This window comes from Cervus canadensis, chromosome 1 (genome assembly GCF_019320065.1).
Source record: "Cervus canadensis isolate Bull #8, Minnesota chromosome 1, ASM1932006v1, whole genome shotgun sequence".
In the NCBI taxonomy this organism is placed as follows: domain Eukaryota; kingdom Metazoa; phylum Chordata; class Mammalia; order Artiodactyla; family Cervidae; genus Cervus; species Cervus canadensis.
In genome coordinates this window covers 39524773-39550463 of record NC_057386.1, presented here as the reverse complement: position 1 = coordinate 39550463, position 25691 = coordinate 39524773, and the positions used below count along the sequence as shown (strand labels likewise).

Here is a 25691-nt window from a genome sequence, read left to right as displayed (position 1 = left end):
CATTTATTCAACATTTAACTACCTGTTATGAGAAAGAACTTCTAGAAAGCACTCTGAGATATGTGTATACAAATAACTAATATATTAGAATATATTAAATGCTTAAGAGGGCTTAAAGTGATAGTCGCTCAGTTGTGTCCAACTCTTTCAATCTATGGACGATAGCCTACCGGGCTCCTCTGTCCATGAAATTCTCCAGGAAAGAAGTGGGTAGCCATCCGCTTCTCCAGGGGATCTTCCCAACCCAGAGGGCTGCTGCTAAGTCACTTCAGTCGTGTCCATGTGATCCCATAGATGGCAGCCCACCAGGCTCCCCCATCCCTGGGATTCTCCAGGCAAGAACACTGGAGTGGGTTGCCATTTCCTTCTCCAGTGTGTGAAAGTGAAGTTGCTCAGTCGTGTCCGACTCTTAGCGACCCCGTGGACTGCAGCCTACCAGGCTTCTCCATCCGTGGAATTTTCCAGGCAAGAGTACTGGAGTGGGGTGCCATTGCCTTCTCCAACCCAGAGGGCTAACAGGTACTAAATAGGAATTCAGATTATCTTTGATTTAGGGTGAGTATTTATAAATCATTTGAGCCTTTAATAATTAGTTGGTTTTAGGCACGGGGGGAAGAAAAAATGAGGTTTCCACCTAAGAATTGACAGGCTAACAAAAATGAGGGGAAATGTTTGGGAAATAGCAAGTAATCCAATTTGGTATACTTAAAATATAGTTCTTCTGATTTCCCAAATAATGAAAATGGATTATTTGTTCATTACAAGGATGTTGTTATATTGGGGTACTTATAACCCTGATCAGTCAGATATGTAGGACCAAAACATGATAAAGGTAGGGATAGAAAGATGTTAAGATACCAAAGGGAAATAGGTTATTAGTAAATATGACAGAAAAAAATATATGGAAATTGTCTGAATTATCAGCTACATAACAGATCTTATAAATCTCATGCTGTGTCCCATGAATCTGAATGACATCTGGGGTCAAGAACACCATCCCTTGGACTTCCCTGGTGGTCCAGTGGTTAAGAATCCACCCGCCAGCACAGGGAACATGGGTTCAGTCCCTGGTCTTGGAAGATCCCACAGGCCAAGGAGCAACTAAACCCATGTGCTGCAACTACTGAAGCCCAAGCACCTAGAGCTCATGCTCCACAACAGCAGAAGCCATCACCGTGAGAAACCTGAGCTCCACAACTAGAGAGTAGCCCCCACTTGCCACAAGTAGAGAAAGCCTGCAGTCAGGAACTAGAGAAGCCCAGCCCAGCCAAAAATAAAAATAAATTAAAAAACAAAAAGATAAACACCATCCCCTGTGATAAGTCAAGTCATTCCCACTGTTCAACATATAAATAATTCTTTGAACAGAGCAAGTAGAAAAGATTGCTTAGTTTTTTCATGACCATTTTAACAAATACCTGGACAAGGCCAGCTTGTTGGGAAAACATTTTTGTGACTGGGCACATATTAAAGTTTCCCAAACAAGCCTTCTGTCTCAAATTTTGGCTCCCTCAAATTAATTTGGCTCCCTCAAATTTTTTTTTTTGGTCATGCCACTCAGCTTACAAGACCAGGGATTGAACCCAGACCCTCAGCATTGCAAGCACAGAGTCCCAACCACGGGACCACTAGGGAATTCCTGAGGAATTCTCTTAAGTTATGGATTTTGAAAACTCAAGATCCATATCCCTAAACCTGTTAAGTCTATTTATTTCAGATAAAACATTCATACAGGAGGTAAATTTGTGTACAAAGATATGCATAGCTATATTTTTCAATAAAAGTACCATGTACTAAAACTCAGTCTGACTGCTCTGCCTTGGGTTTTTTTCATACAATAAAATACATAGATCTTAGGTATTCAATTTGAAGTAGTTTTAGTGGTACACATTATGCTAACCATCAACTAAGAAAATACATATACATACTAAATGCTAGTGTTGTTCACTTTAAAATAATTTATTTTATATTATGTGAATTTCACCTCAACTAAAAAAATCAGTTTACACATTTTTTTCTTTATTGTCAGTGCTTTTTGTGTCCTGCCCAGGAAATACTTGTCTGCCCTACAGTCATGAAGATATTCTGTGATTTCTTCTACTTTATGATTCTGGATTTTGTGTTTATGTCAAATGATTCTTTTCAAATTAATTTTGATACAGAGTGATATAGAAGTCAAGTTTTTGTTTTTGTTTTGTATACAGAGAACCAGTTATAATTTGATAATATATTTATTTCCTCTTTGACCTAACTTGACTTTTTTGGTAGAAAAATCAGTTGACTAAATATATATGATCTATTTCTAGATTTTATTCTGTTCCTTTGATCTGTTCAGCCTATCCTTCCACCAGTACCACACCATTTTGATTACTGAAATGTGTGTCTTCCAACTTTTTTTCCCTCAAGAATGTTTTGCTTCTTGTAACACCTTTACATTTCTATATAAACTTTAGAACCAGCTTGTCTATTTCTTTAAAAGATCGCCTGGAATTTTAATTGGAAACTGCTCATTGGAATCTCTTACAGTAATTGTCTACTTGGATAAATAATAGAGTGGTCTAAAATGCTTCTGAAAGAAAAGATGTTTTGCTTTATTTTATTGTTTTCTCTCTATTGTTTGTGTGTCTAGGTTACAAGGCAAATGCAGGAACATGAGCAGGACTCTGAGCTTAGAGAACAAATGTCTGGCTATAAGAGAATGAGGCGGCAACATCAAAAGCAGCTGATGACTCTGGAAAATAAGTTAAAGGCTGAGATGGATGAACATCGCCTCAGATTAGACAAAGATCTTGAAACTCAGCGTAACAATTTTGCTGCAGAAATGGAGAAACTTATCAAGAAACATCAGGCTGCTATGGAAAAAGAGGTGGCTGGTTCACTATTATTAATTTATGTACTGCAGATCATAAGCATCTCAGAGTTAACCAAGCTGGCATTTTGATGTTAGGATATTTTCTCTAGAACCAAGCCAGTTCAATTGGGAATAGAGAGAAGCATTTATATAACATGTATAGTATCAGGTACTAAGTCTGGGGACCAGTAGACGTGGGATTATTTCTTAATGCTCGTAGTTTTATTGTATCACAGTGGGTAAATCATGCAACCATTCTAGGCCCTAGGTACTCTGATAGTATGAGGAATTTCTTAATCATCTATCAATAGGTGATTTAGGTCTCAAAAAATCATTTGTAATTCTCTTTGTGTGTTTTTTGGAAACCTTCCTTCAATTTATAGTTGCATTTTAATATCAGAATAATTAAAGATTACTGTAATATAACAATATGTTAGAGATAATAAGTTAAGAGAGATTCAAATTAAGATTTGGCCCATTTTGTTTATTTACAAATGTGTCATTCTACTATATGATTTAAGTATATGTTTTTTAGGATTCTTATTATGGGAAAACTGATGTTTTTGATGTCCCATCACTTAAATTTTATTTTGATAGTCAACATTTGTCAAGTAAAATGTAAGCTTCTCAGTAAATTAACACAATATCTAGAAATATATCTAGCTAGTCCACATTGAGGCATTATTTATTATAGTTACCCTGTTCACCTTCCCTGCCCCCCCAAATTAAAAGACCCACTCTCATAATAGTAGAGAATTGGCAAAATAATTTATTGAGTAAATAATTATTTAATTTTGAATTGATTTGATTAAAGAATGTATAGATATTTAGAATCCTGTTGGGCATTAGAAAGTATTTTTAATAACTTGGGAAGAGATAGATACTAACATATTTAGAAAAGGAGATCATGACATAGGATGTGCAATGTGATTACAGATTTTATTTAAAATGTGTGCATGCATAGAAAAAATAGGAAAGGTGTGTACCAAAATGTTTTTATTGTTTTTCTCTGAGTGCTAAAATCATACAAGGTTTTTTTTCCTTTGTGTTTTTCTGTATTTTCTAAATGATCCACAATGTATTTAACATTTTTATTTAATATATAAGTTAAAGGTCAGGGTTTACTTTGAAGAAGAGTGTATAATATACAAGTCAATCTAGATAAAAGGTCGTGATTTTATTATATTTTTAATAAATGCTTATTTTTTTATTGGAGGGCATATTGTTACATTTTTTAAAAGGTGAAAGCTTTTTAATTCTGTAATAGGTCAACATTTTAAAGATGAGTCCCATTTTACTGGTTCTCTGAAATTGAAATAAGATGCTAAGTAATACTTATTAGTAATTTGTTGGATGTTCTTATTTTGGTAATGCTTATACAGATTTTATCCTAAGTGGTATATATTAAACTGTTGCTTTGAATCTGTCTACTTAACTAATTTGATCCATTTTTTAAATTTCTCATAGGCTAAAGTGATGGCCAATGAAGAGAAAAAATTTCAGCAACATATTCAGGCCCAACAGAAGAAAGAACTGAACAGCTTTTTGGAGTCTCAGAAAAGAGAATATAAACTTCGAAAAGAGCAGCTTAAGGAGGTACTTTTATTTAATACCAGATACCACATGATATATTTATGCAGTTGATTTTTATGTATTTTGAACTGAATTGTTTTTTATGTTGCCAGGAGCTGAATGAAAATCAGAGCACCCCGAAAAAAGAAAAACAGGAGTGGCTTTCAAAGCAGAAGGAGAATATACAGCATTTCCAAGCAGAAGAAGAGGCTAATCTTCTACGGCGTCAGAGGCAGTATCTAGAGTTGGAATGCCGTCGCTTCAAGAGAAGAATGTTACTTGGGCGTCATAACTTAGAGCAGGACCTTGTCAGGGAGGTGCGTTTGAAACTGGAATCTTTTCTGAAAATATGTTAGTTCCTTCTCAGTCTCGGAGCCTTTGCACTTGCGCCTCCCTCAGCCTGAATTCTTCTTTCCTAGATTATCTACATGGCTTGCTTCCCCCCATTCACGTCTCTCCTCAGAAATGCCTCCCCTAATATCCAAATCCTCCTTCTTATTTAAATATTCTTCTCTGTACTTCTCTCTCCTATGCACACACACTTTTGGGGGAGAAGTTTCTTTTCTTGCCTAGAATGAAAATTTTATGAAGTCACCGGTTTTGTTTTGTTCCAGTCTTTACATCCCCTATGTGTTAACATTTAATACTTTTTTTATAATCATGTACTTAATTGAGCAAACATAGAAACTCTTGTGTCAGGGAAAACAAATATTCTCAGTTTCAGGGATACCTCTGAGCACAGATTAGCTTATTTCCAAGAGTGGCTTAAAATAAACTTCAAGTATAGCATAATTGTTCAAATTTACTAATAATTAAAGAAATTAAAATTAAAGTAGTTGCATCAGTTAAATAAGAACAGTTTAACAGACTGGAAACATTGAATCCTAGTAAGGGCATTGGGAAATGTGCAATGTTGGTAAGAGTATAAATTGATACTACCCTTTTGGAGCTCATATGCTTTTACCTACAAATCCACTTCTAGAACTCTATCCTAAAGAAATAATAACATGATTATATGATGCATGATGCATCAACATTTAATGAAAAATTTTTTTTTTTTTGAAAATTTTTTTATAAAGCAAAAAATGGAAAATTATAGTATTTCAAAGCAGAAACCTATGGTGAAACTTAAATAAAAGATGTGTATATACTGATCAGATCTGGATATATGTCCATTATATTGTTAGCTGAAGAAAGCACATTGCATGCCTGTATTGTATATTGTTACTCAGTTTTTAAACTATATGTTTTTCTGTAATAGTTGTTTCACAGTAGCATGGGGAAGGTTGGGAAGCATTTTCTTCAAACTATTGTCCTTTGCAGAAAGGGTTTGCAGGGGCAAAGGGAACAGGTTTGACCTGTGTGTATGTTGTACACTTGTTCTTTTTAATCTGAAAAAAAAAAAAAAAAGGAATTAGAACATTTATCGAGCATCATGTGCTAGGTATTCTGAGAACTTTCCGTTTATGAGTTCATTTCATCCTTACATTAAATCTGTATAATAGTTACACTGTTATTTCTTTGAAAAGTGATAAAACTAAAGCACAGCAGGTTTAAACAACTAACCCAAGGACTTGGTGACTGTAGGTAGCAGAGCCAGGTCCATGTTCTTATCCATTACACTATACTGGGTATACTGCATGTAATAGAATTGGATAGGACACTCTGAAGAAATTAAAAAAATGGCTTTGGGGTTCTCTTCAGATATAAAATTGGGAAACAGTGAAAGAAGGAAAGAAAGAAGGACATTAAGTCTACTGAGATTTGATATGTTTTAAGCTTATGGCATAAACTAGTATTAATGAATAGTAAATGAATAGAATAAGGAAATTTGTCTTTACTAATTGCCCATTTACTACTGTATAGGTCATAAAATCTGATATTTACTGTGCAGTCATTATTGAATCTGAAGATTACATCTATTTCCTGGTTAATCTGTTTCTTAGGGTTTTTTCCCCCTGGCATTGTACAGCGATAAATATACCTTTGTCTTTTGTATTATGATTAGGAGTTAAATAAAAGACAGACTCAGAAGGACTTAGAGCATGCCATGCTACTGCGACAGCATGAATCCATGCAAGAACTGGAGTTCCGCCACCTCAACACAATTCAGAAGATGCGCTGTGAGTTGATCAGATTGCAGCATCAAACTGAGCTCACTAACCAGCTAGAATATAATAAGCGAAGAGAACGAGAGCTAAGGCGAAAGCATGTCATGGAGGTTCGACAACAGCCTAAGAGTCTGAAGGTACCTTTAGCCTAAGCTGAAGTTATTTAAGTAACATGTCTGTGAAATGAATGATGATTTTAAAGGTAGCAGCGGTAGGGCTTGGCATAGAGTTGTTTGGTGTTTAATCTTTCTTTTCTTCTTCTTGTTACCTTTTCAGTTTGAAAGTTTGTAAACACTAGTGTGATCTTTGCAGATGCTATACAAAAAGTGAGGTAAAAAACAATGTTTCACAATTACAGTCAGGCTTTGAATAGAACGTCTGCTTTTGATGACAGATGAGCTCAAGATTTTCCATAAAGGAGATTGTTGTTACTTGACTAAGGAAGAAAATGACCATTTCCTCTTAGTTATGTATCTGTATCTACTTACTCAATTTGAACAAAACTGACTTGATTTTAACGTCAAGTTATCCCATTTTTGTTTCCCTAATAGTTGCATCTTCCAACTTTCTCCAGGAATTTAAAGGAGACGGGGGACATCAGTTTTAGCACTTACGTAATTTAACTGGGATTTGGGGAGGACTGGGGTACCCATGTCAGTGGAATAGGTGATTCACACCTGTTGCCTGCTCTGCTGTTTCTTCATCTGCCATCCAGATGATGATTTGTCAATGTTAGATGAGTAGAAACAGTTGTAACTTAACATTCCTCTTGCTTTCACTTGAGTCAAACATTAAGGGGTATAGTTTATTCTTGGTACAAGTATTACTCTTCTTAAAGAAAAAGCACATTTTTCAAGGAGTTTTTTTTTCTCTCTCTCTCTCATTAGACTAGTGGTGTGGAATAATTACAGTGTTTTCTTGACACAATATTTTAAAAATAAAAACTTTTAAAAGACTGGAGGCCGTTACACAGAGGTAGAAAAGAATGGCTAAATGTCATTGTCCCATTCCCGGCTAACTTGAATATTCTTTCAATATTGTTAATCAAGAACAGTATTTAAGAGTGGCACCACTAAACATAGCTGAACTAAGAGTTTCTCTTTGCAGCTCGGCATCTCTTGACCTTTCGACTTGGTTGGTACAAAATATGGAAAATGTGTATTTGATATTTTGGTATTTATTGGCAGAGGTGGTGGAGAGGATGAATAGTTACTTCCTTGAAAAGTATGTTACTTTGGTTTTATATGCATTTGTTGCACACTGAATCAGCCAGTCAATATTTCAACTATAGCTTCTGCCTTAGTGAAGTACATGAGTAAATTCTCACTTGTAGGCTTGAACAATATACCTTATAGAAATATATCTCATCTTTTCAAATTTTGTTCAAACCTGAGTTCATAGAAATAACTAACCTGTGATTAACCAAAAACTAAAGCCAAACCCCTTTGTCTCTGAACTCAAATTATCTTCAAAATGTTTATGTAGTTCATGTTTTTATCATCACCTCAAGAAGGGCTATCCCCTCCCTTGCCCCACAGTTTATTCCTCTTAAGGGAAAGATAATTATAATAATGTTAGTCAGTTACTGATAGCCTACTTTTGTGGGGTCTTTCACAGACTATGTCATTAGAGTTGAGATTGTCATTAAAGAAATTGGAGCAAGGTGTCTCAGATAAGGAACAATAAATATGCTTATTTTCTGCCTTAGAAATCTGATAAGATATTGTCTGGCCAATAAAAATCTTTTGTATCTACTATTCTTAATGCATGAGAAGAAATTTAATTTTCTGTCACCAATATACACAGTAATCAAAATTAATTTTAATATTTATTTGTAACTGTTACCAACATAATGAGTACTACTTGAAGTCATATGAAAAATGATATTCTAATGTTTTAAATTAGAGCTTTTGTAATACATAGAATCTAAGGGTTTGACCTAATAGCCAAGCAGAAACATACTGTACCTGCAACGTTATGATGTAATCATTCTGTTTTCCCCTCTCCCTTTCTCCTAGTAGCCTTTTCGTTTCATGTAAGCATAAGGTTTACCAAATGCCATATGTTAAAAATTATATATATCTTTTTTTTTCCTTCTCAGTCTAAAGAACTCCAAATAAAAAAGCAGTTTCAGGACACCTGTAAAATCCAAACCAGACAGTACAAAGCGTTAAGAAATCACCTGCTGGAGACTACACCAAAGAGTGAGCACAAGGCGGTCCTGAAGCGACTCAAGGAGGAACAGACCCGGAAGTTGGCCATCTTGGCGGAGCAGTATGACCACAGCATTAACGAGATGCTCTCCACCCAGGCGGTGAGTTTGTGTTACTTAGGCAGAGCAAATCCAGGGCCCCTTTCCTTCCACCTCCTGAGTGAAGTCTCAGTAATTAAAGCACTGATAGGAAGTGGTAGCTCTCCTACAGCCTGGGAAGTAGTAGTGGTTATCTGTATTTTTCCTGTCTCTGCATTGTTTGGGAGTAGGCATGATTTATATAGAATTCTCATTGATACATTTAGACATGAGATTCTAAATAGGCTCCTTGCCAGTGCCTCTCAGGTATTTAGCGCATATCCCAAGAGTATACCAAGATTAGAGCAACAGCTTTGTTAGGCATTGGGCAAAAAGTAGTACTGTATTAGAAATCTAAATGGTGACATTTTAATGGAGGCAAATACAAAGTATTTTCTATATAAGTTTTGTGAACTTCTTTTTAAAGGGCCAGATAGATAGTAAATATTTTAGTTTTTGTGGGCCAGGATACAAAATTGAGGATATTATGTGAGTACTTATATTATAGCCATATAAAATGTAAAAACCACTCTTAATTAGGAGACTATAAAATTAATTAATTAAAACAGTCAACTGTCCAGATTTGGTCTGGAGCTGTAGTTTGCTGGTCCCTGTTCTATAATTATTTTCATTGCAGAAAAGAGATTCAGTGTCTTATATCATTTAATCAGATTCTAGATTTTTCTTAAGAAAAATTTGGTTATTCAGACATCCTTCAAATAGCGTATGATAGCTTTTATCTTTTTGTTATCATCATTGGTTACTGTGCCTTCCTTTTTCAGAGATGTTTACTCCAAGATACAAGAGAGAACAATTGTCTATCCCATAGAAGAGTAGTCTGCCTTTTCTCACACCTTCTTTCCATAGGTCTTGAATAATTAGTTCACAGTAGGATATATCTGTTTTTTCCCTCTCTTTCAGCTGCGTTTGGATGAAGCACAGGAAGCAGAGTGCCAGGTTTTGAAGATGCAGCTACAGCAGGAACTGGAGCTGTTAAATGCATATCAGAGCAAAATCAAGATGCAGGCGGAGGCACAGCATGATCGAGAGCTTCGGGAACTTGAGCAGAGGGTCTCCCTCCGCAGGGCACTCCTAGAACAAAAGGTATAGATGATAGAAGGAAGTTATTTGTGCTAACATTTGCTTTCATCAGAAGTATTTTATGAGTACATTTTCATATTGAGAGAGGTGGCGTTAGGTTGTTTTCACCATACCATGTTTCCTTGATTCTAATTTTGTAGTGTTTTTCTTTAAAATTATTGATTCAGTAATGAACCTTAATGAATTCTAAACATCAGGGGAATATAATTAAGTAGTTAATACTAGAGGAAGGATATGGGGTTATGTGAAGACAGCTGAATTGTGAGTGAGTACCTCTGGCTCTGTGTTCCTCACTTTTTTTGTGTACCTAGCTCTACCTAAAGAGGTTGGTGAAAAACTTGGATAAAAAACTTCTTTTCTTAGAAGAAAAAGAACTTTAGTAGTTGCCTGAGAGAGGCAGAGGCAAAGGATTTGGAACATATACTTTACTCTTATATCCTGGGCCTGGAACTATACAGATTGGTGGAAGAGTACTAGGGTACAGAACATAAAACCTGTTCTACACAAGCTGAAAATGTTACTTCTAGATGTATCTTTTTCTCCCGTCTCTCTTCTCTCTTTTAACTTATTCTTTGTCAGATATATTAGAGACTAGAACTAGAACCCCCAAATTCATTTCCATTCTTTAAGGTATTATAGCTGTGTTTTGTGTGTGTGTGCATATTTGGGGGAAAAGCTAATGGACAGAGATTTTTAAACTTTGAAAGATAAAGGAAAGTTTTGTCATGAGAAGTAATAGAATACCAGTTGTACCCAGGATTCAGAGCTATGTTTAGAATTCCTGAGCCATAAGTTCCCAGCAGGTGATTAGTCTTAGGTCCAATGATCCTTTGTATGTTAGCACTTGCCTAATTTATCAAAAGTTGTCATGGTTTCTAGACCATTGGTCCACAGATTTTCTTCTACTTCCAGTAGCTCTTCTGAAAAAAATAGAATGCCTTACTGAATTAAAAATATATTCTTAAAATATAAATACGAATAGGTTACCTAAATAAAATATTCCTTTCTGTCACAACTCTCATCACTGGCTTCTTCGAGGGGTACTTGCCTCTAAAAATTATCTCACTTATGTTTCCCATTCATAATGGGAAAAATAGAAACACATATAAATATTGAGAAGAGTCTAGTTTGTCCCATGTACAGATTTCATAAATCTGATTCCAGCTTGCTTATTAAAATTCAGTCTTAAATAATGTCTCTTATGCTTCAAGAAATTATCATTGGACTTTTGCGATGGTACAGTGATCAAGAATGCACATGCCAATGCAGGGAACATGGGTTTATTCCCTGGTCCGAGAAGACCCCACATGCTGCGAGGCCACTGAAGCCTGAGTGCTACAACTGCTGAAGCCCAAACACCTAGAGCCGGTGCTGTGCAACAGTGGAAGCCAACGCAGTGAGAAGCCCGCACACAGCTGCTGGATCGCAGCTCCTGCTTGCTGCATCCAGAGAAAGCCCACGCACGGCAGTGAAGACCCAGTGCAGCCTAAAATAAAGAAATGAATAATTTTTTTAAAAGGAAAAAGTTATTTTAAAAAATTATTACTAAAATGGAAACTTCTGTGGTGTTGTAAGAGAAATATTGGCACTATTTACAGTCAGCTCCCCGACACCGGTGGGTTCTGCATTCATGGATTCAACTAACAGATTATGATTGAAAGTACTCAGGGGAAAGAAAATTCCAGAAAGTTCCCAAAAGTTCCAGAAAGCAAAACTGCAGTTTGCTCCAAGCCTCAGCAACTATTTACATAGTATTTACGTTGTATAGGGTATATAAGTAATCTAGATACGATTTAAAGTACTGGAGTAGGGCTATGTATTTGTATTTGTAGCTCCACCTAGTGGTTCAGAGTTAATGCTGGTTAGTATCTTACACAGTCTTATTTCAATATATGAACTAAGTGGACATGTTCTACAAAGCCTAGTAAAATGTGTGCATAAAACTGATATGCATTGGTCACGGTGCAGTGGCACTCGCATACATAGTTAGTGCATTTTGCAAAGCAACTTGGAAGTATATATTGAGCTTGGGAAATGTTACATATTTAAGACTTTGAGAATTTATTCTAAGGAAAAGAAATCCAAATATAGGAAAAATAAGATGCATAAATATGGTAATTATAGCATACTTCATAATGTTTTAAAATATATAGCCACCTAAAACAGAGCTATAATTAATTATAGCCAAGCCACTTAAAAAATCTTATTCAGCCATTTAAATGATGGCTATAAAGATAGTATTAATATAGAAAAATGCTTATGACGTATTGAATAAAAGTGAATTGAATTAATGCTAGTAGTGGCTATATTAATATGGTAGAATGTTTTTTTTTTTCTTTTTTTACTTTTTTTTGGGAGAGAGAAGGGCATACCATGCAGCATGTGGGATCTTAGTTCCCTGAACCAGGAATCAAACCTGAGCCCCCTGCAGTGGATGTGCAGAGCCCTAACCACTGGACTGCCAAAGAATTCCTCTATTTTACTTTTTTAATATGGCTTATATTAATTTGATAAGAGAAAATATGTTCGATTAGTTAGTATTACAAATAATGAAGGAACAGTAGAGTGATAAATACATAAATCTATTTTGAGTTGCTTCTTGATTTTTAGGGCCAATATTTACATTTCAACTGAAGTGCATAACAGTAAAGCAGTTTGGGATCAGTTGGCAGCTACCAAGGCAAGGTACCCTCTGTATAAAAACCGAAAAATCTTAACAACTATATTTTCTGCACTTTGTACTTACTGGCTATACAGATAAGAAACAGTCATCTGAAAATAGAGGTGGTACCAGAGTGAATATTGGTTGTTTCGTGCTGGGTAATTCTCTTTGAAGATTACTTTAATCTCCACAGAATCAAGAATTGTTCCTTTAGGTTTGGCACTAACAGAGTAGGGTTAGGGTTGGGGCTTCCCTCATAGCTCAGTTGGTAAAGAATCTGCCTGCAGTGCAGGAGACCTGGGTTCGATTCCTGGGTTGGGAAGATCCCCTGGAGAAGGAAATGGCAACCCACTCCAGTATTCTTGCCTGGAGAATCCCATGGACAGAGGAGCTTGGCAGGTACAGTCCATCGGGTCATAAGAGTCAGACACAACTTGGTGACTAAACCACCACCACTAACAGAGTATAACAACAAGTAAGCCTCACTTGGCCCACATGAAGCCCTTTTATGACTTTTCTTATTTCATTTACGTTAAAATTTCAGCAAAATAGTAACATAACTATAAATGTTGAATTCCTTATTTGGATTGGGGTCCAAACAAGGTCCAGATACTGCTTTTGGTTAATTGTCTTTTAAGTCAACAAGTCTATAATAGGACCCTCTTACCCCCGTGTTTTTTTTTTTTTTTTTTCATTTGAATTGGATCATTTGCTCTGTAGGAATTCCAGTTTTGGCTTATTGTGTCCTCTGGTGTCATTTAAAAATGTATCCTTCTCTCTTTTACTTCCTATTTCCCATCAGTTGGTAATTAGATCCAGAGATATGATTATATTTAAATTCTCTTTTTAAAAATTTTTTGCAAGGAATTTTCATGAGGGTTACTATGTACTTCCTTTTGCATTACATCAGGAGATATATAATGTTTAGCTGTCCCCCTTTTAAGTGATATTAATATTGGTCAGTGGGTTTAGGCAATTATCAATTTTATCATAAAAAAGTTCTACATGAACTTTTTTCATTGCCTGTCGACTTTATTATGAATTATTTTACATTTTTTAAAAAATGTATGTACAGTCAACTACACTTTTTTGTAATACCTTCCAGTTTTCCAGAACTGATTATGATGGCTACCCAACCACTTAATTTCTAGGTATATAGAGTCTCCTAACTTTTTAATGAAAACTTTATGGATTGTGTTTGTTTGCTTTTCACTTAAGGCTTTGGTGTATCTGAAATATGGTGTAAGATGGAGTTCCATTTTTATTTCCTTCCAGATAGTTGGCCATTGTGCCTATGTTATTTGTTAAACATTCATCTTTTCCCCATTGAATTAATTAATGCTTTTGTCCTGCTTTAAAAACCTACAAACTGAGATCTTTATTTCTATTTCACTAATAATTTGTCCCTACACCAATACCACATTTAATAGAGTGACATTTTGGCGTGTCTGATAACGCTAATTTCCCTTCACCCATTTTCATTTTTTATTCAGTGTTTTAGGCTTTCCTGGTGGCTCAGATGGCAAAGAATCTGCCTTCAGTGCAGGAGACCTATGTTTGATCCCTGGCTTGGGAAGATCCCCTGCAGAAGGAAATGGCAACCCACTCCAGTATTCTTTTTCTTTTTTTTCCCACTCCAGTATTCTTGCCTGGAGATTTCCATGGACAGAGGAGCTTGGCAGGCTCTATAGTCCATGGGGTCGCAAAGAGCTGGACACGACTACGTGACTGTCACTCAGTCACTCAGAAGTCATCCAGTTGACAATCTAGAGACAGGGATGGCTAAGGTATTGTTATTTACAAGATTGGCCCAGGAGAGTCCCAGGTGTCTTCAGTGTTTTACCTAATGGTTCAGTGTTTTACGTAATGATTTAGTAGCCATTGATGATGATTGCCTTGATTTATTATTTCAATAGAGGTTATTGCCTTTGCTTTTAAGAATTTGGTTTTACACATCTTAGAAGTATAAATTGTGTATGATTTCTATAGTATATCTCTTTGATTTTTAAATATACATCCACAAAATAGCCAGTGTGACCTTTATGATTCACTTCAAAGCTGACTAATTATGACTTCCTTATTAGTTTATAGATTTTAAAAAATAAACCAGCTTTCTTTTTGCTTCCCTCTAACCCCCAACAGATTGAAGAAGAAATGTTGGCTTTGCAGAATGAACGCACAGAACGAATACGAAGCCTGCTGGAACGTCAAGCCAGAGAAATTGAAGCTTTTGACTCTGAAAGCATGAGACTAGGTTTTAGTAACATGGTCCTTTCTAATCTCTCCCCTGAGGCATTCAGCCACAGCTACCCGGGAGCTTCTGGTTGGTCTCACAATCCAACCGGGGGTCCAGGACCTCACTGGGGTCATCCCATGGGTGGCCCACCACAAGCTTGGGGCCATCCAATGCAAGGTGGACCCCAGCCGTGGGGTCACCCCTCGGGGCCAATGCAAGGGGTACCCCGAGGTAGCAGTATGGGAGTCCGCAATAGCCCTCAGGCTCTAAGGCGGACAGCTTCTGGGGGACGGACGGAGCAGGGCATGAGCAGAAGCACGAGTGTCACTTCTCAAATATCCAATGGGTCACACATGTCTTATACATAACTTAATAATTGAGAGTGGCGATTCCGCTGGAGCTGTCTGCCAAAAGAAACTGCCTACAGACATCGTCACAGCAGCCTCCTCACTTGGGTACTACAGTGTGGAAGCTGAGTGCATATGGTATATCTTACTCATTTTTGTAAAGCGTTCTGTTTTGTGTTTACTAATTGGGATGTCATAGTATTTGGCTGCCAGGTTGTTTTTTTTTTTAATTTTGAAGAAATTTTGCAAAGGGGAATTGTCATGTAGGTGTGTATACAAATACACACACACACATATATATGTATGAAGCCTGTGGTTATAAGAAATTGGGTAGATGGGTATTTTTGAATACTGCAAAAATAGAATGCAGCAATGTATCTTGAGTCATCACTTTAGGGCAATGATATATCCTAAGAAGGGTGTGAAAAGATCTAAAGCCTTTCTACATACCCCAGATTCTTATAAGCCACTCACAGCAGGCAGCATATGCTGAAACAAGGTCTTACTGAAACACATCTGTATCCCCTTACCAATGTATTTTCTTTATAAAATTGGTCTGACTTCTCAGCCTCATTTGGGGTGGAAAAGAACATGGAAATCCATGAACACTAAAGGGTTGCATTGACTTTTTCAGAGAGTAGGAAACAATTTAGTTCTTTTTCTGAATGCTGCATAGATTTGTCAGTGAATTTTTTTTTTTTTTTTTTTTGGTGCATTCAATTGTGCCTTCTTTGTGGCATAGTGAGATGGAGGTGCTTAAGGAGATCACAGATGGTGTGGGAATTGTATCAATGAACCTGTGAGCCTTTAAAGGGGAAGACATGAAGGGTGAGAGAGGCCCCTGAAAGTTCATATGGTGGGTATGTTCAGCAGCAAGAGTGAGGAGATGAAGCCTCTGTATCCTGACGTTTCGTTGCTTATACTGTGATATCTCATCCTAGCTAAGCTCTATAGCTTCCAAGACCCCAAACAGTACTTATACTTTGTACAAAAACAAAGATATATAGCCAATACAAATCAAATGCCAGAGGTATTTGAATGATGCCATATTTGCAAATTGCCATCTATTGGAATTTTCACCACACTACATAGACATACTTTGATTACCCCCTTTTGGCTTATGGGATTTCCTGTTTACAAGTAGAGTAGCCAATTGTTTAAATGTTTAGCTGCCATAGTGAACCAGGAGTCACTGAGCCAATGACTTTACCAGCTGCTGACTAATCCTCATCACCACTGTAGATTTTGCTGCGTGTGCAGGTCCTCTTTTTTTTTTTTTTTTTAAATTGCTGTTTTTGTTGCTGCAATACTTTACAAACTTCTATTTCCTTGAGACTTAGTGACCATTCGGCATCATGTTAACATCACACAACAGGAAACACCACTTCCAGAAGTCTCTAGCCTCAGTGCTAAAGTACTACTGAAAAGGAACTAGCTAGTTTGGTAAATTAGAAAAAAAAAAAAAGTAAGGTAAGTTATGGTGGTCAGGGAATCTCTTGACAAACGCTAACTTTTTTATTTTTTCCCACAGAGGGGCACGTTTTGTTTTGTTTTATTTTGTTTTGCAATGAAGGATCAACCCAATGCTGAAAGTTAGATGTTACTTGGTATTCCACTGCTAGTGTGGAAATTTAGTTGAAGGTGGGTAGGAAGCTGTGAGTATGACTTGAAGGAAAAAGAAACGTTCTTTTCAGTGATAGATCAGAGTTTCTTACAAGTTATTGTTTTGCCCCCTCCCTTGTCTTGAAGAACCCTTGCTGCTAACTCTGGATCCTGCTTTTCATATAGTCAGAGGACTCACAGGTAGAATTTTCTAAGGCCCTCTCAATGATACTGTTCAACTAGATCCAGGCAAATGACCAACCAGTAATCTGTTTGTTGAAATCTTGGTTTTCTCAACCAAATTTAAGTCTTCCCCGGGTATGTCAAGTCTAATCTCCATGAATCCTCCCCTTTAGGAATTTCTGGCATTCATTTAAAGGTAACTGGAAGAAAAATTAATGTAAATCTTTTAAAAACCAAGATCACAGTAGAACTCACACACAATTTTAGGCAGTGTTTTAGGTAGCACTCTGGTACATTGTCCTCTTGGCCAGGCTTGAAATCACCAGTTTTTAGGTGAACATGATATGTACTTACTTGTCTGTCTAATGAAAGGAGCTTTTAATTTTCTGTCTTTTTGCTTTCGTGTTGTATACAGTATTTCAAGCAAACTGAGGTGTCTACCTATTTGGAGGAAAATGATAGGAGAGAGCTTTAGAATTAATAACATGTATAAAAATATAATGAATTTGATACCTTTTATAAAAATTCTTACTAGATCTGGCCCCTCTGTACTATTGGAGGGGTGGAATAGAAGTGCAGATCAATTTTACATACAAAACTCTTTAAAAAATACTACCAATAATACATGTTAAAGTCCACTTGTGGACTTGCATTAGTCAAATTGAGTTATTGAATTCATGCAGACCGTATGTACTTGTAAAATTGTGATTGAATACTGACTCCAGATGTCTATCCAATAGGTCTTTGTATCTGATTTGTGTGGCAACCAGTTTTACATGTAGGTCATGACTATACCTGGATTATTCCATTAAGTTAATTTTAATTAAAGTATACATAGTTTGCAAAAATGGTTCAAATTAATTGATTTCTGTGTGTTTGTAAGATCTAACTTCTGAAGAATATCATACACAGTAGGAATCATCAGAGTAAAGCTTGTAGCAAGAAAATTTAAAAGGTTTTGAGAGATCCTAAAGAAAGAAGCAGGCACTTTCTGAATCAGTGTACAGACGTCAACATTTGATCAAAGTACTACTACCTCCTCCCCAGTGTTGGTGTTCACTATATATAAATGTGTTTGAGAAAATAAAAAGTATGGGAAATTTGTCCACACATATCAGAAAGTCATATATGCTATGTCTGGCATCCAGAGCTTGGCAGTGTAAGTTTCTTAGGTTCACTCTCTCCCCCTTTTTTAAGTTAGCATTTGAAAAATGCAAAACCTCATACCTTGATACATTGTTCCTAATGGGGTTCCCTTCCTTTTGCATTTATTTTTCCCCTTATTAAAGTCAGCTCTAACTCCAAATTAAAAGTATCTGGAAGCATTTTCATTATATAGATAACATTAGATAGAAAATATGTTTATATTTTATTCAGAGCTGCCATTCTTTTCTAAGTCATTTCTGTGCCTAGAGATGAACAGTCCTGGAATTGAAGCCACACCCACGGATATGAGATACTTGGTACTCTAGGCCAAGGGTTTATTGGTAAATTGAACTTTTTAGCATAGTCATTATGATTTTCAGCTGCCTAGACATCAAGTAAACACCGTTTAGTTCACTAAAGAAACTGTCCTTGACTTTCTCCCACTCCCACCTATTTTTCCTCTCCCCCTTTTCAAAAATCAAAAACTCTTTGAGTATCTTTTTCAAACCATAAGGCAGACTTTAGAAACTTTCTACTTTATGTCTGGCATTTTAAACTTTTATAGAATACATTGTGTTGGACACTGGAATAATACTGTTTATTTTCACCTGTGAAAAATGACTCTATTGTACTTGAAACACCTCCTTTGCATTTCTCCATTTGTGCCATCACTAGTGGAAATAAATTGTATTATACCATAATCTACTGGCTTTTAAAAACTGTGTTAAATATGCACATTTTTGGTATAGCTATTATCATTTGTATGTATATATTGTATATACATATGAGTGTCTATATGTGTGTATAGATAGATGGATATAACTCATACTGTACATTTCCATCAGGGCACTTAAGGTTCTGTTATTTTGTTTCGTTATTTCAGTCCTCAGTTAAGGCAAGAATGCATGTGTTTCTTAACAATTGAATACTCTGGGTTGATATTTATGAGAAGGTGGTCATTAGATGCAGTCTTTTCTTTTTTGATCCTTTCTTAGCACTTGAGTGGGTGGAAAGAAAGTTAAGTAAAACGTGGAACCATAAGTTCCAGTGCAGTAAAGTAATGCTGGGGAAGGAACCAGTTAGTGTTCCTGTGAGTTTGTGTTGTGATGCAGTGAAAGATAGTGATGCAGAGAGAAATGAACCATGGAAACTAAAAAACACTGGTGGTGATTCCTCTGCAGAGATAAAAGAGAACCAATAAATCACATAATCTTCATGTGCACTCCATACATATTTCTTAGTGTTGGTGCCATTGATCCTCTTACCCTTTGTGTTCCATTAATAATGATGATAATAATTATAAACTTTGCTAAGGACCAAAACATTCAAGAAAGGAATTACTGCTAAAGCATCTAAGATTCTCTTAATAAAATCAACAGGAAATGGCCACTGGGAGAGAAGGATTTGGTATTGGCAAGGGGCTTTCTCCTTTCAGCTGCCTCTTCTTGCTTGCTAATAGTGAGTTCTTCATGTACTGTCCACCCCTTCAGAGGCAAATCTTTTTAAGCACAGATTTGGCCCCACACTGCAACCCTTTCCTAGGAAGTTTATATGGCCCTGCATTTTGTTCCATGCTCACAATGTGAAGTGTCTAGTGTGTATTCAAGTCAGAAAATAATATATTTAAGGTGTTTAAGTGTGAATCTCCTATAATGGTGAAAGAGGAGGCTCTTATGTCTTAAAAAAATTTTGTCTTCTCTAAGGAACAGATCTAAAACTTGGACTGTCATCTTGGAGTTGCTTACCAAAATACACATTATTGTTAAAGAGAAACTGATTCTCTGTTTTCCCTCATCTTTCATGATAGTGCCCCCAACCAGGTTGTAGCATTACCCTCACTTACTCTCAGTTGTTAAGAACTGGAAATTTTCCATCCTCAGATTCCTTAAAGGATGAAGAGTATGCTGTACACTTAGCAGACTTGCCTCTTGTATGCAAGGACTACTGATTGAAGTCTATTTTGCTGTGTGTCTGGTTATGTTGTCTGCACTTTTATTAAATCACTACAATGAGTCTACATTGGAAATGACTTAATTTGTAAAGAAGTTTTATTAAACACTGTCTAGAAAAAGAAAGTGAAGCTGAGAACTCTTCCTTTGTTGTGTGTTTATATTTTCTACTGAATTCTGGTAGCCCCTTTTAAAGTCACATTGACTAATTCTTCCCTTACTTATATTCAGATTTCCAAAATTTCATTCATGCAAGGGAAGAGAATCCATTTGGCCTAATAGTAGTCCTCAGATCATAAATACATAAATTAGTATGCACCTTATCTGCCTGTTGTGGATTTCTTAAACTTGCACTTCCCTCTCACCCACCCCAAAATAGATCTCCTTTAAAGAAAATAAAGGCAGAGAATAAAAACTGGGGAGCCATTTACTATGTCACCATCACTGTTAACTGTTACCCAACAATCAGAACTTTTTGAAGTTTCAGAGGATGTGTGCGTGTGTGTGTGTGTGTGTGTGTGTATCCGTTTGATTGTGTTGGGTTTGTTTTATTTTTAAATATACAAGAGATTCTTTTTTAGAGAAAAAGGTTAATCCTCTCTGAAACAGGATGCCCATTGGATATATTAATTTAGACATCTGTAGGTAGTTTGCCTTGAAAAAGTGGAGAGAAGATGAGACTTGTGAATGAATGAAGAGGGTATCTTGATACCCCAGAATTCCCCCCAAAGTACGGGTAATTCAACCTGCACAGTTTCCTTTTCACTCATAGTTTTTAGCAATTGTGAGTGGAGAAATCATGTAATTATCTGTAAATATGTAGCTAACAAATTGACCTAGTTTCTGTATTTTTTTTTGTTTTTGTACTAAAGTTTATAAGTCTGTGCCAGCTAGAGAGGAGTTGCTGTCATTGCCAGTTGTGGTCCTAGCATCTAACCCTGAAACCATCCTAGGTGACATTTTTAGAATTAATGCTTCAATGTTGTTAAACAGGGGGAAGTTAAGTTTAATGATTGGTCAGGTTTAAAATTGTTTGAAGCAGAGTCGTTTTATTTAATATAATGATTACATGTTCTCAATCATGAATGAGGTAGGGAGCCTCCCTCCCCCAGTGGCCATGTTTACAGAAGTGTGTTTTGTCTATAAAGTGCAAGAGTTTTAATGTTTGTATAAATTAATGCAGGTGATAGATAACATTATGGCTTGGAACTGTTTATTGGGCTCTCGCTGAATTTTTAAATGAACTATGCTTATTACTGGCACATTGATCCCATTTCTGGAGCATTTTTCCTATTTCCAGAACTACATATGTTCCTTTGTCATTATCCCTTGATATGCCTTGTAACCTAAGGTATTAAAAACTGGTAAACATAGATGAGGGAAATGCGTTTTTTAAAATCCATGAACCTTCACTTGTATGCTTTCATTACTCATGTTTCTATGGCAACTCTGAGGTCAGTGGAGTTTAGAAATGAGATACTAATATTAATGAAAAGTGTGTACTCTGCTTTTGCATGGCTTGGCTTAGCATCAAAGGTATATTAGGGCCACTTGAAAGCATGAAGACCAGTTGTATGGGAACAGGTTTCTCTCGGTGGCACATTTTGCTTTTTCTGAGCCCTCAAATACATTGCCTCAGCATGAACATTATTGTTTCTATAATTACACATGGTCATGGAATGAATTATGTGACTTAAAAGGATGGAACTGCTTGATATTTGCAGATTCTAGCTGGCCATGTGACTGGCACATATCAAACAAACCTGGGGGGAAATATTGGAAGCCTTCTAACCCCTGTTTAGTCATAGACAAGTATATTTAGCTTATCAAAATGTTGACTGCCCCTGGTGTGTTGCCAGAAAGCTCTTTTTTGGTGTCCATTCCAAATGTGCTTTCTTGCATTTCATAATATCAAAGAAACCACCACCTCTTCTCTCAAAAGCATTTTATATGTCATACCTTTTATTCTATATTAAATGGGAATTGTGCCTGTTTAGAGGGCCCCTCCAATTAATTACATACCTGTGTCCAAAATAATCCAAGCCGAAGACACAGGTGAGAAAAACATTTTTTTTTAAGTCCACTAGAGGCCAGTAATTTATCTGACAAGGTAATTTACTACATTATCTTGACATTTGATATATGAGCCTATTAGAAATTGCAGGTGGTTTCATAGGGCAAAATCCAAGTGGAGAGGGATATGTGGGGTTTCTATTAAGAGATACTTTTGTTATTGTTTTACCTCTCCTTTTATGATCCTCCCCTGCTAGGTTAGAATGGGTTAATTCTCCAAATTTGTTTTTTATCTTTTAGGGAAATTTTTACAAAAGCAATGGTCTGATGTAAATAACATTTTGAAGTATAGTGCACATAACTTCCCCAGACTATTCCAACCTGATCATTTGTAAATGCTTTAGAGTTTTTTAAATTAACATTTGTGTTGCTAAATCCTATTTATGTAAGTCTGCTAAAGATTTTAACCCATTTAAAACATAAACATTTAAATAATGGATGGGTTGCTCTGAACAATTTAGCTTTCAGAAACCCCTTGTTTTAGTATATGAAAAGGATAGCCTAATGCGCATTAATGAGGTTGGAGAGACTATGAGAAATATGTATAGTGTATATTTTAAAACAGCTTTGCTTGTATTGTGAAGATTTAAAAACAAACTTGAGATTTTTAACGTAACTATTAACACAGTTTTAACATAAGTTATCCCACTGGGTTTAAGAGCATCTTGAATGTATAATCCTTTTTGTAACCCAGGTTGGTTTCTGCTTTTACCAGTCATCCAAACATATTATTTATGATTTTAGTTTTATATACTCATTTACTTTTGTTTTCCTCAACCAGCATGATTTTTTTGCACATGTATTGTAGAAATTTTTAAAAAGAAAAATCAATACATCATTTTCTCTGAATTTTCTTCACTTCTCTCTTCCTTTCTACTAACCCATTACGTTAAAGGCCATATCGCTCCATTTGCATTATTTGTGCAAATGCCAGGGTTGGTTTTTATTTTTATTTTTGCTATTTACCGAAAAAAAGAAAAATGCTTCAGTCAATTGCTTTTTTATTTAAAAAAATTTTTTTAAAAGAAAAAAAGCTGTAACCTTATCATTTCTGAGTAGACCATTGAAAGATGAATGCACACCTGTAATAGACCAGGACCAGCTTTGGTGGCTAAATGGAAAATTTTAACTAAGCAAAAGGTTCTTTTCTAAAAATGGTGTATATAATCCACAGTCTCTTTCAGTTATTCCCACGTCAGGGGTCCAGATAAAATGAGGGTTATCAGCTAACTGATTTGTTACCATTGAGGTTCATCAATGAATTTGTACTTTTCTAGTTCCCTTTGGTGAAGGGGGAAAAAAAAAGATTTTGCAAAACCTAGATTTTGGCTTGGTTTATTGCCTCCTTTTTTGGCAGCCTTCATCGTCTCATCTCCCAAAGCCCCTTGAGCCTATCGGGTTTTCATGGTGGACAAAGGACCGTGGTCTTTTAAAGCTGGGACGTGATTTTTTTTGGTGAGAGATTATCATGTTGAAAGTGATGTTCTGCCACTTTCCCGATGACTAATTTTAAATCTACATAGTCCTCTTAATTTTTGGACCAAACAGACACCTACAGTGGAGGCTTCCCAAGGGTTCCAATGGAGAAGAAGCCTCTCCCCCACTGTCAGCACCAGCTGGTAAAAGTGACTGTACAGATGTGCATTTTCCTTTTGGCAGAAATGGTTTGCAGCACTAACTGGTAAGGCTTATTGTACAGTATATTGTCAGTATTCTTCTGGTTCAACATACCTTATAGTTCATATATAACCTGTATTAATTGTATAGATTGTGCATTTAAAGCTGTTACCAAGTTGTCAGAACATAAGAGCGAAAACAAGGTCATATGTAATATTTTGTTTGTAAGTATCCTTTGTATCATAGCAAAGGAAATGTTTAAAAAAAATCAACTGTAATAAAGTAATTTTAGTACATGGAGTGTCTGCTCAGTTTTTTTAAGTAATTGTATTTCCATTAAATATATTTCAGTTCAATGACTGTTTATTGGATAATCACTGAATCTCAGACACTGTGCTGGATGAGTGAGATTAAGCTAAGAATGAGCTCCCTGATGTCAGCTCTAGTCTAATTGCCTCAAATTCTGTGTGCCCAGGCAGTGAAGTAGCCTATTGTGTTGTGGCTGTGAGATATGATTCTAGTTTAGGTTCTAACAGTTTGATGCATGTTCTTAAGTTTTATACAAACGTATGTTGTGGTCTATATTACTACAGTTCCTCCCGTACACATGGATGCCCAGCTGTTTGCAGTTCTTGGACCTTGTGCAAAGAAAGCTTCTGAAGGTGGTTTCATCTGGGTTTATCTTCCCAGATTTTAAAATCACCACATTCTAGCCCTGAATGAGGTGTGTATCATCTAATCCAGTCCTGTTAAAATGACTTTTTTTGGTCAGAAGGCTTGATTTGGAGGGATGGAGTTTCATGGACTGGGGCTTCTGTGTTTTTTTAATTAGAAAGTAGTCTTAAGTGTCATTTTAAAAAGCATTATTGAGATTACCTACTTAATTGAATAGAAGACTGTCAGAAAAGTGGCACTTTTCAACATAGCTTTTAAACTCCTAGAATGTTGACACTGCGCTATTTTGAGATTAATTAGCATTTACATAGGGTTTAATTTGCCTGGGTCAAACAGCCAAGATTAGATTCCAGGTGTTCTATCTCCAGCATTTCCAGTATCCCACCTTGAATTTGGTTGAGCTAGAGAAAGGGATTTAAAAAACAAGATTTCTTTTTATATCCCCACAACTGAGTTGTTCAAACTGCAGTGAAAAGAGAGTATCGTAAAACATGTGCTTCTAACCATGTCAACAACTCAAAACATGTGTTGTTATTGACCAAACGCATCAAAGATGCTCTGAGTTAATGCTTAGGGTTTAAAGCCTATCCTACCTGACTATAAAAGAAATTTGAACAGAAATAAAAAATCAGCACAGTGGTCTAGCTGCACAGCCGCAGGGTTATAAGCCAGCACTGTCATCTACATCTGAGTGATGAAAAACCGCTAAACCAGGGTTTTCCTGTACGTGTCCCAGGCAATTAGTGACTATATTTTCAGATACTTGTTCTTACAGATAAGAGAGAGACAAGGCCGCCGGTGGGGGTGGGGGGGTGGGGGGCGTGCTAAGGCTATGCAAACTGCAATAAACAACTTCAGAGACACCATTCATAGATTCATGTTGACTCCGTCAGAGAGTTGTGCAGCAGCTCTGAAAACATTCTTTCTCCTTTTGTTAACGCCTTTTACATTATGGAGTTTAAGATGAGCATTACTTACTGTCATATTAACTAGGAAAGGGCAAAGTGTGGCATGAAGAGCAGTGTTTGGGGTTCTGGTCTTTAGCCCTGTCACCACAACTGTGAGATCTTGAAAAGCACATCCTTTCTGACCATCACTTATAAGAAGAAAGATGGTTTTTTGGCTGAAACAAATGCACCAATGTATCACCTATTAGCCATAATATGGCTATCAGTGCGCACGCATGCGTGCATGCTTGGGAAGGGGGTAGGAAGAGTTTGCTTTCAACTGGGCAACCCAGCACCCAGTCTGAGCCTCAAAGGTGCAGCTCTTCCAG

At 36.4% G+C, this 25691-nt stretch overlaps 1 protein-coding gene across 1 annotated transcript in view; it reads left to right on the top strand.

The window, feature by feature from the left end:
* TAOK1 (TAO kinase 1) overlaps nt 1–24036 on the top strand; it is a 96897-nt gene extending 72861 nt beyond the window's left edge. The window contains exons 14-20 of the mRNA XM_043479194.1: nt 2630–2866; nt 4319–4447; nt 4537–4740; nt 6432–6671; nt 8636–8848; nt 9746–9928; nt 14730–24036. Coding sequence (XP_043335129.1) covers nt 2630–2866; nt 4319–4447; nt 4537–4740; nt 6432–6671; nt 8636–8848; nt 9746–9928; nt 14730–15191 — 1668 coding nt within the window. The 3' untranslated portion in view covers nt 15192–24036. The remainder of the gene's footprint in view (nt 1–2629; nt 2867–4318; nt 4448–4536; nt 4741–6431; nt 6672–8635; nt 8849–9745; nt 9929–14729) is intronic.
* The last annotated feature ends 1655 nt before the right edge of the window (nt 24037–25691 follow it).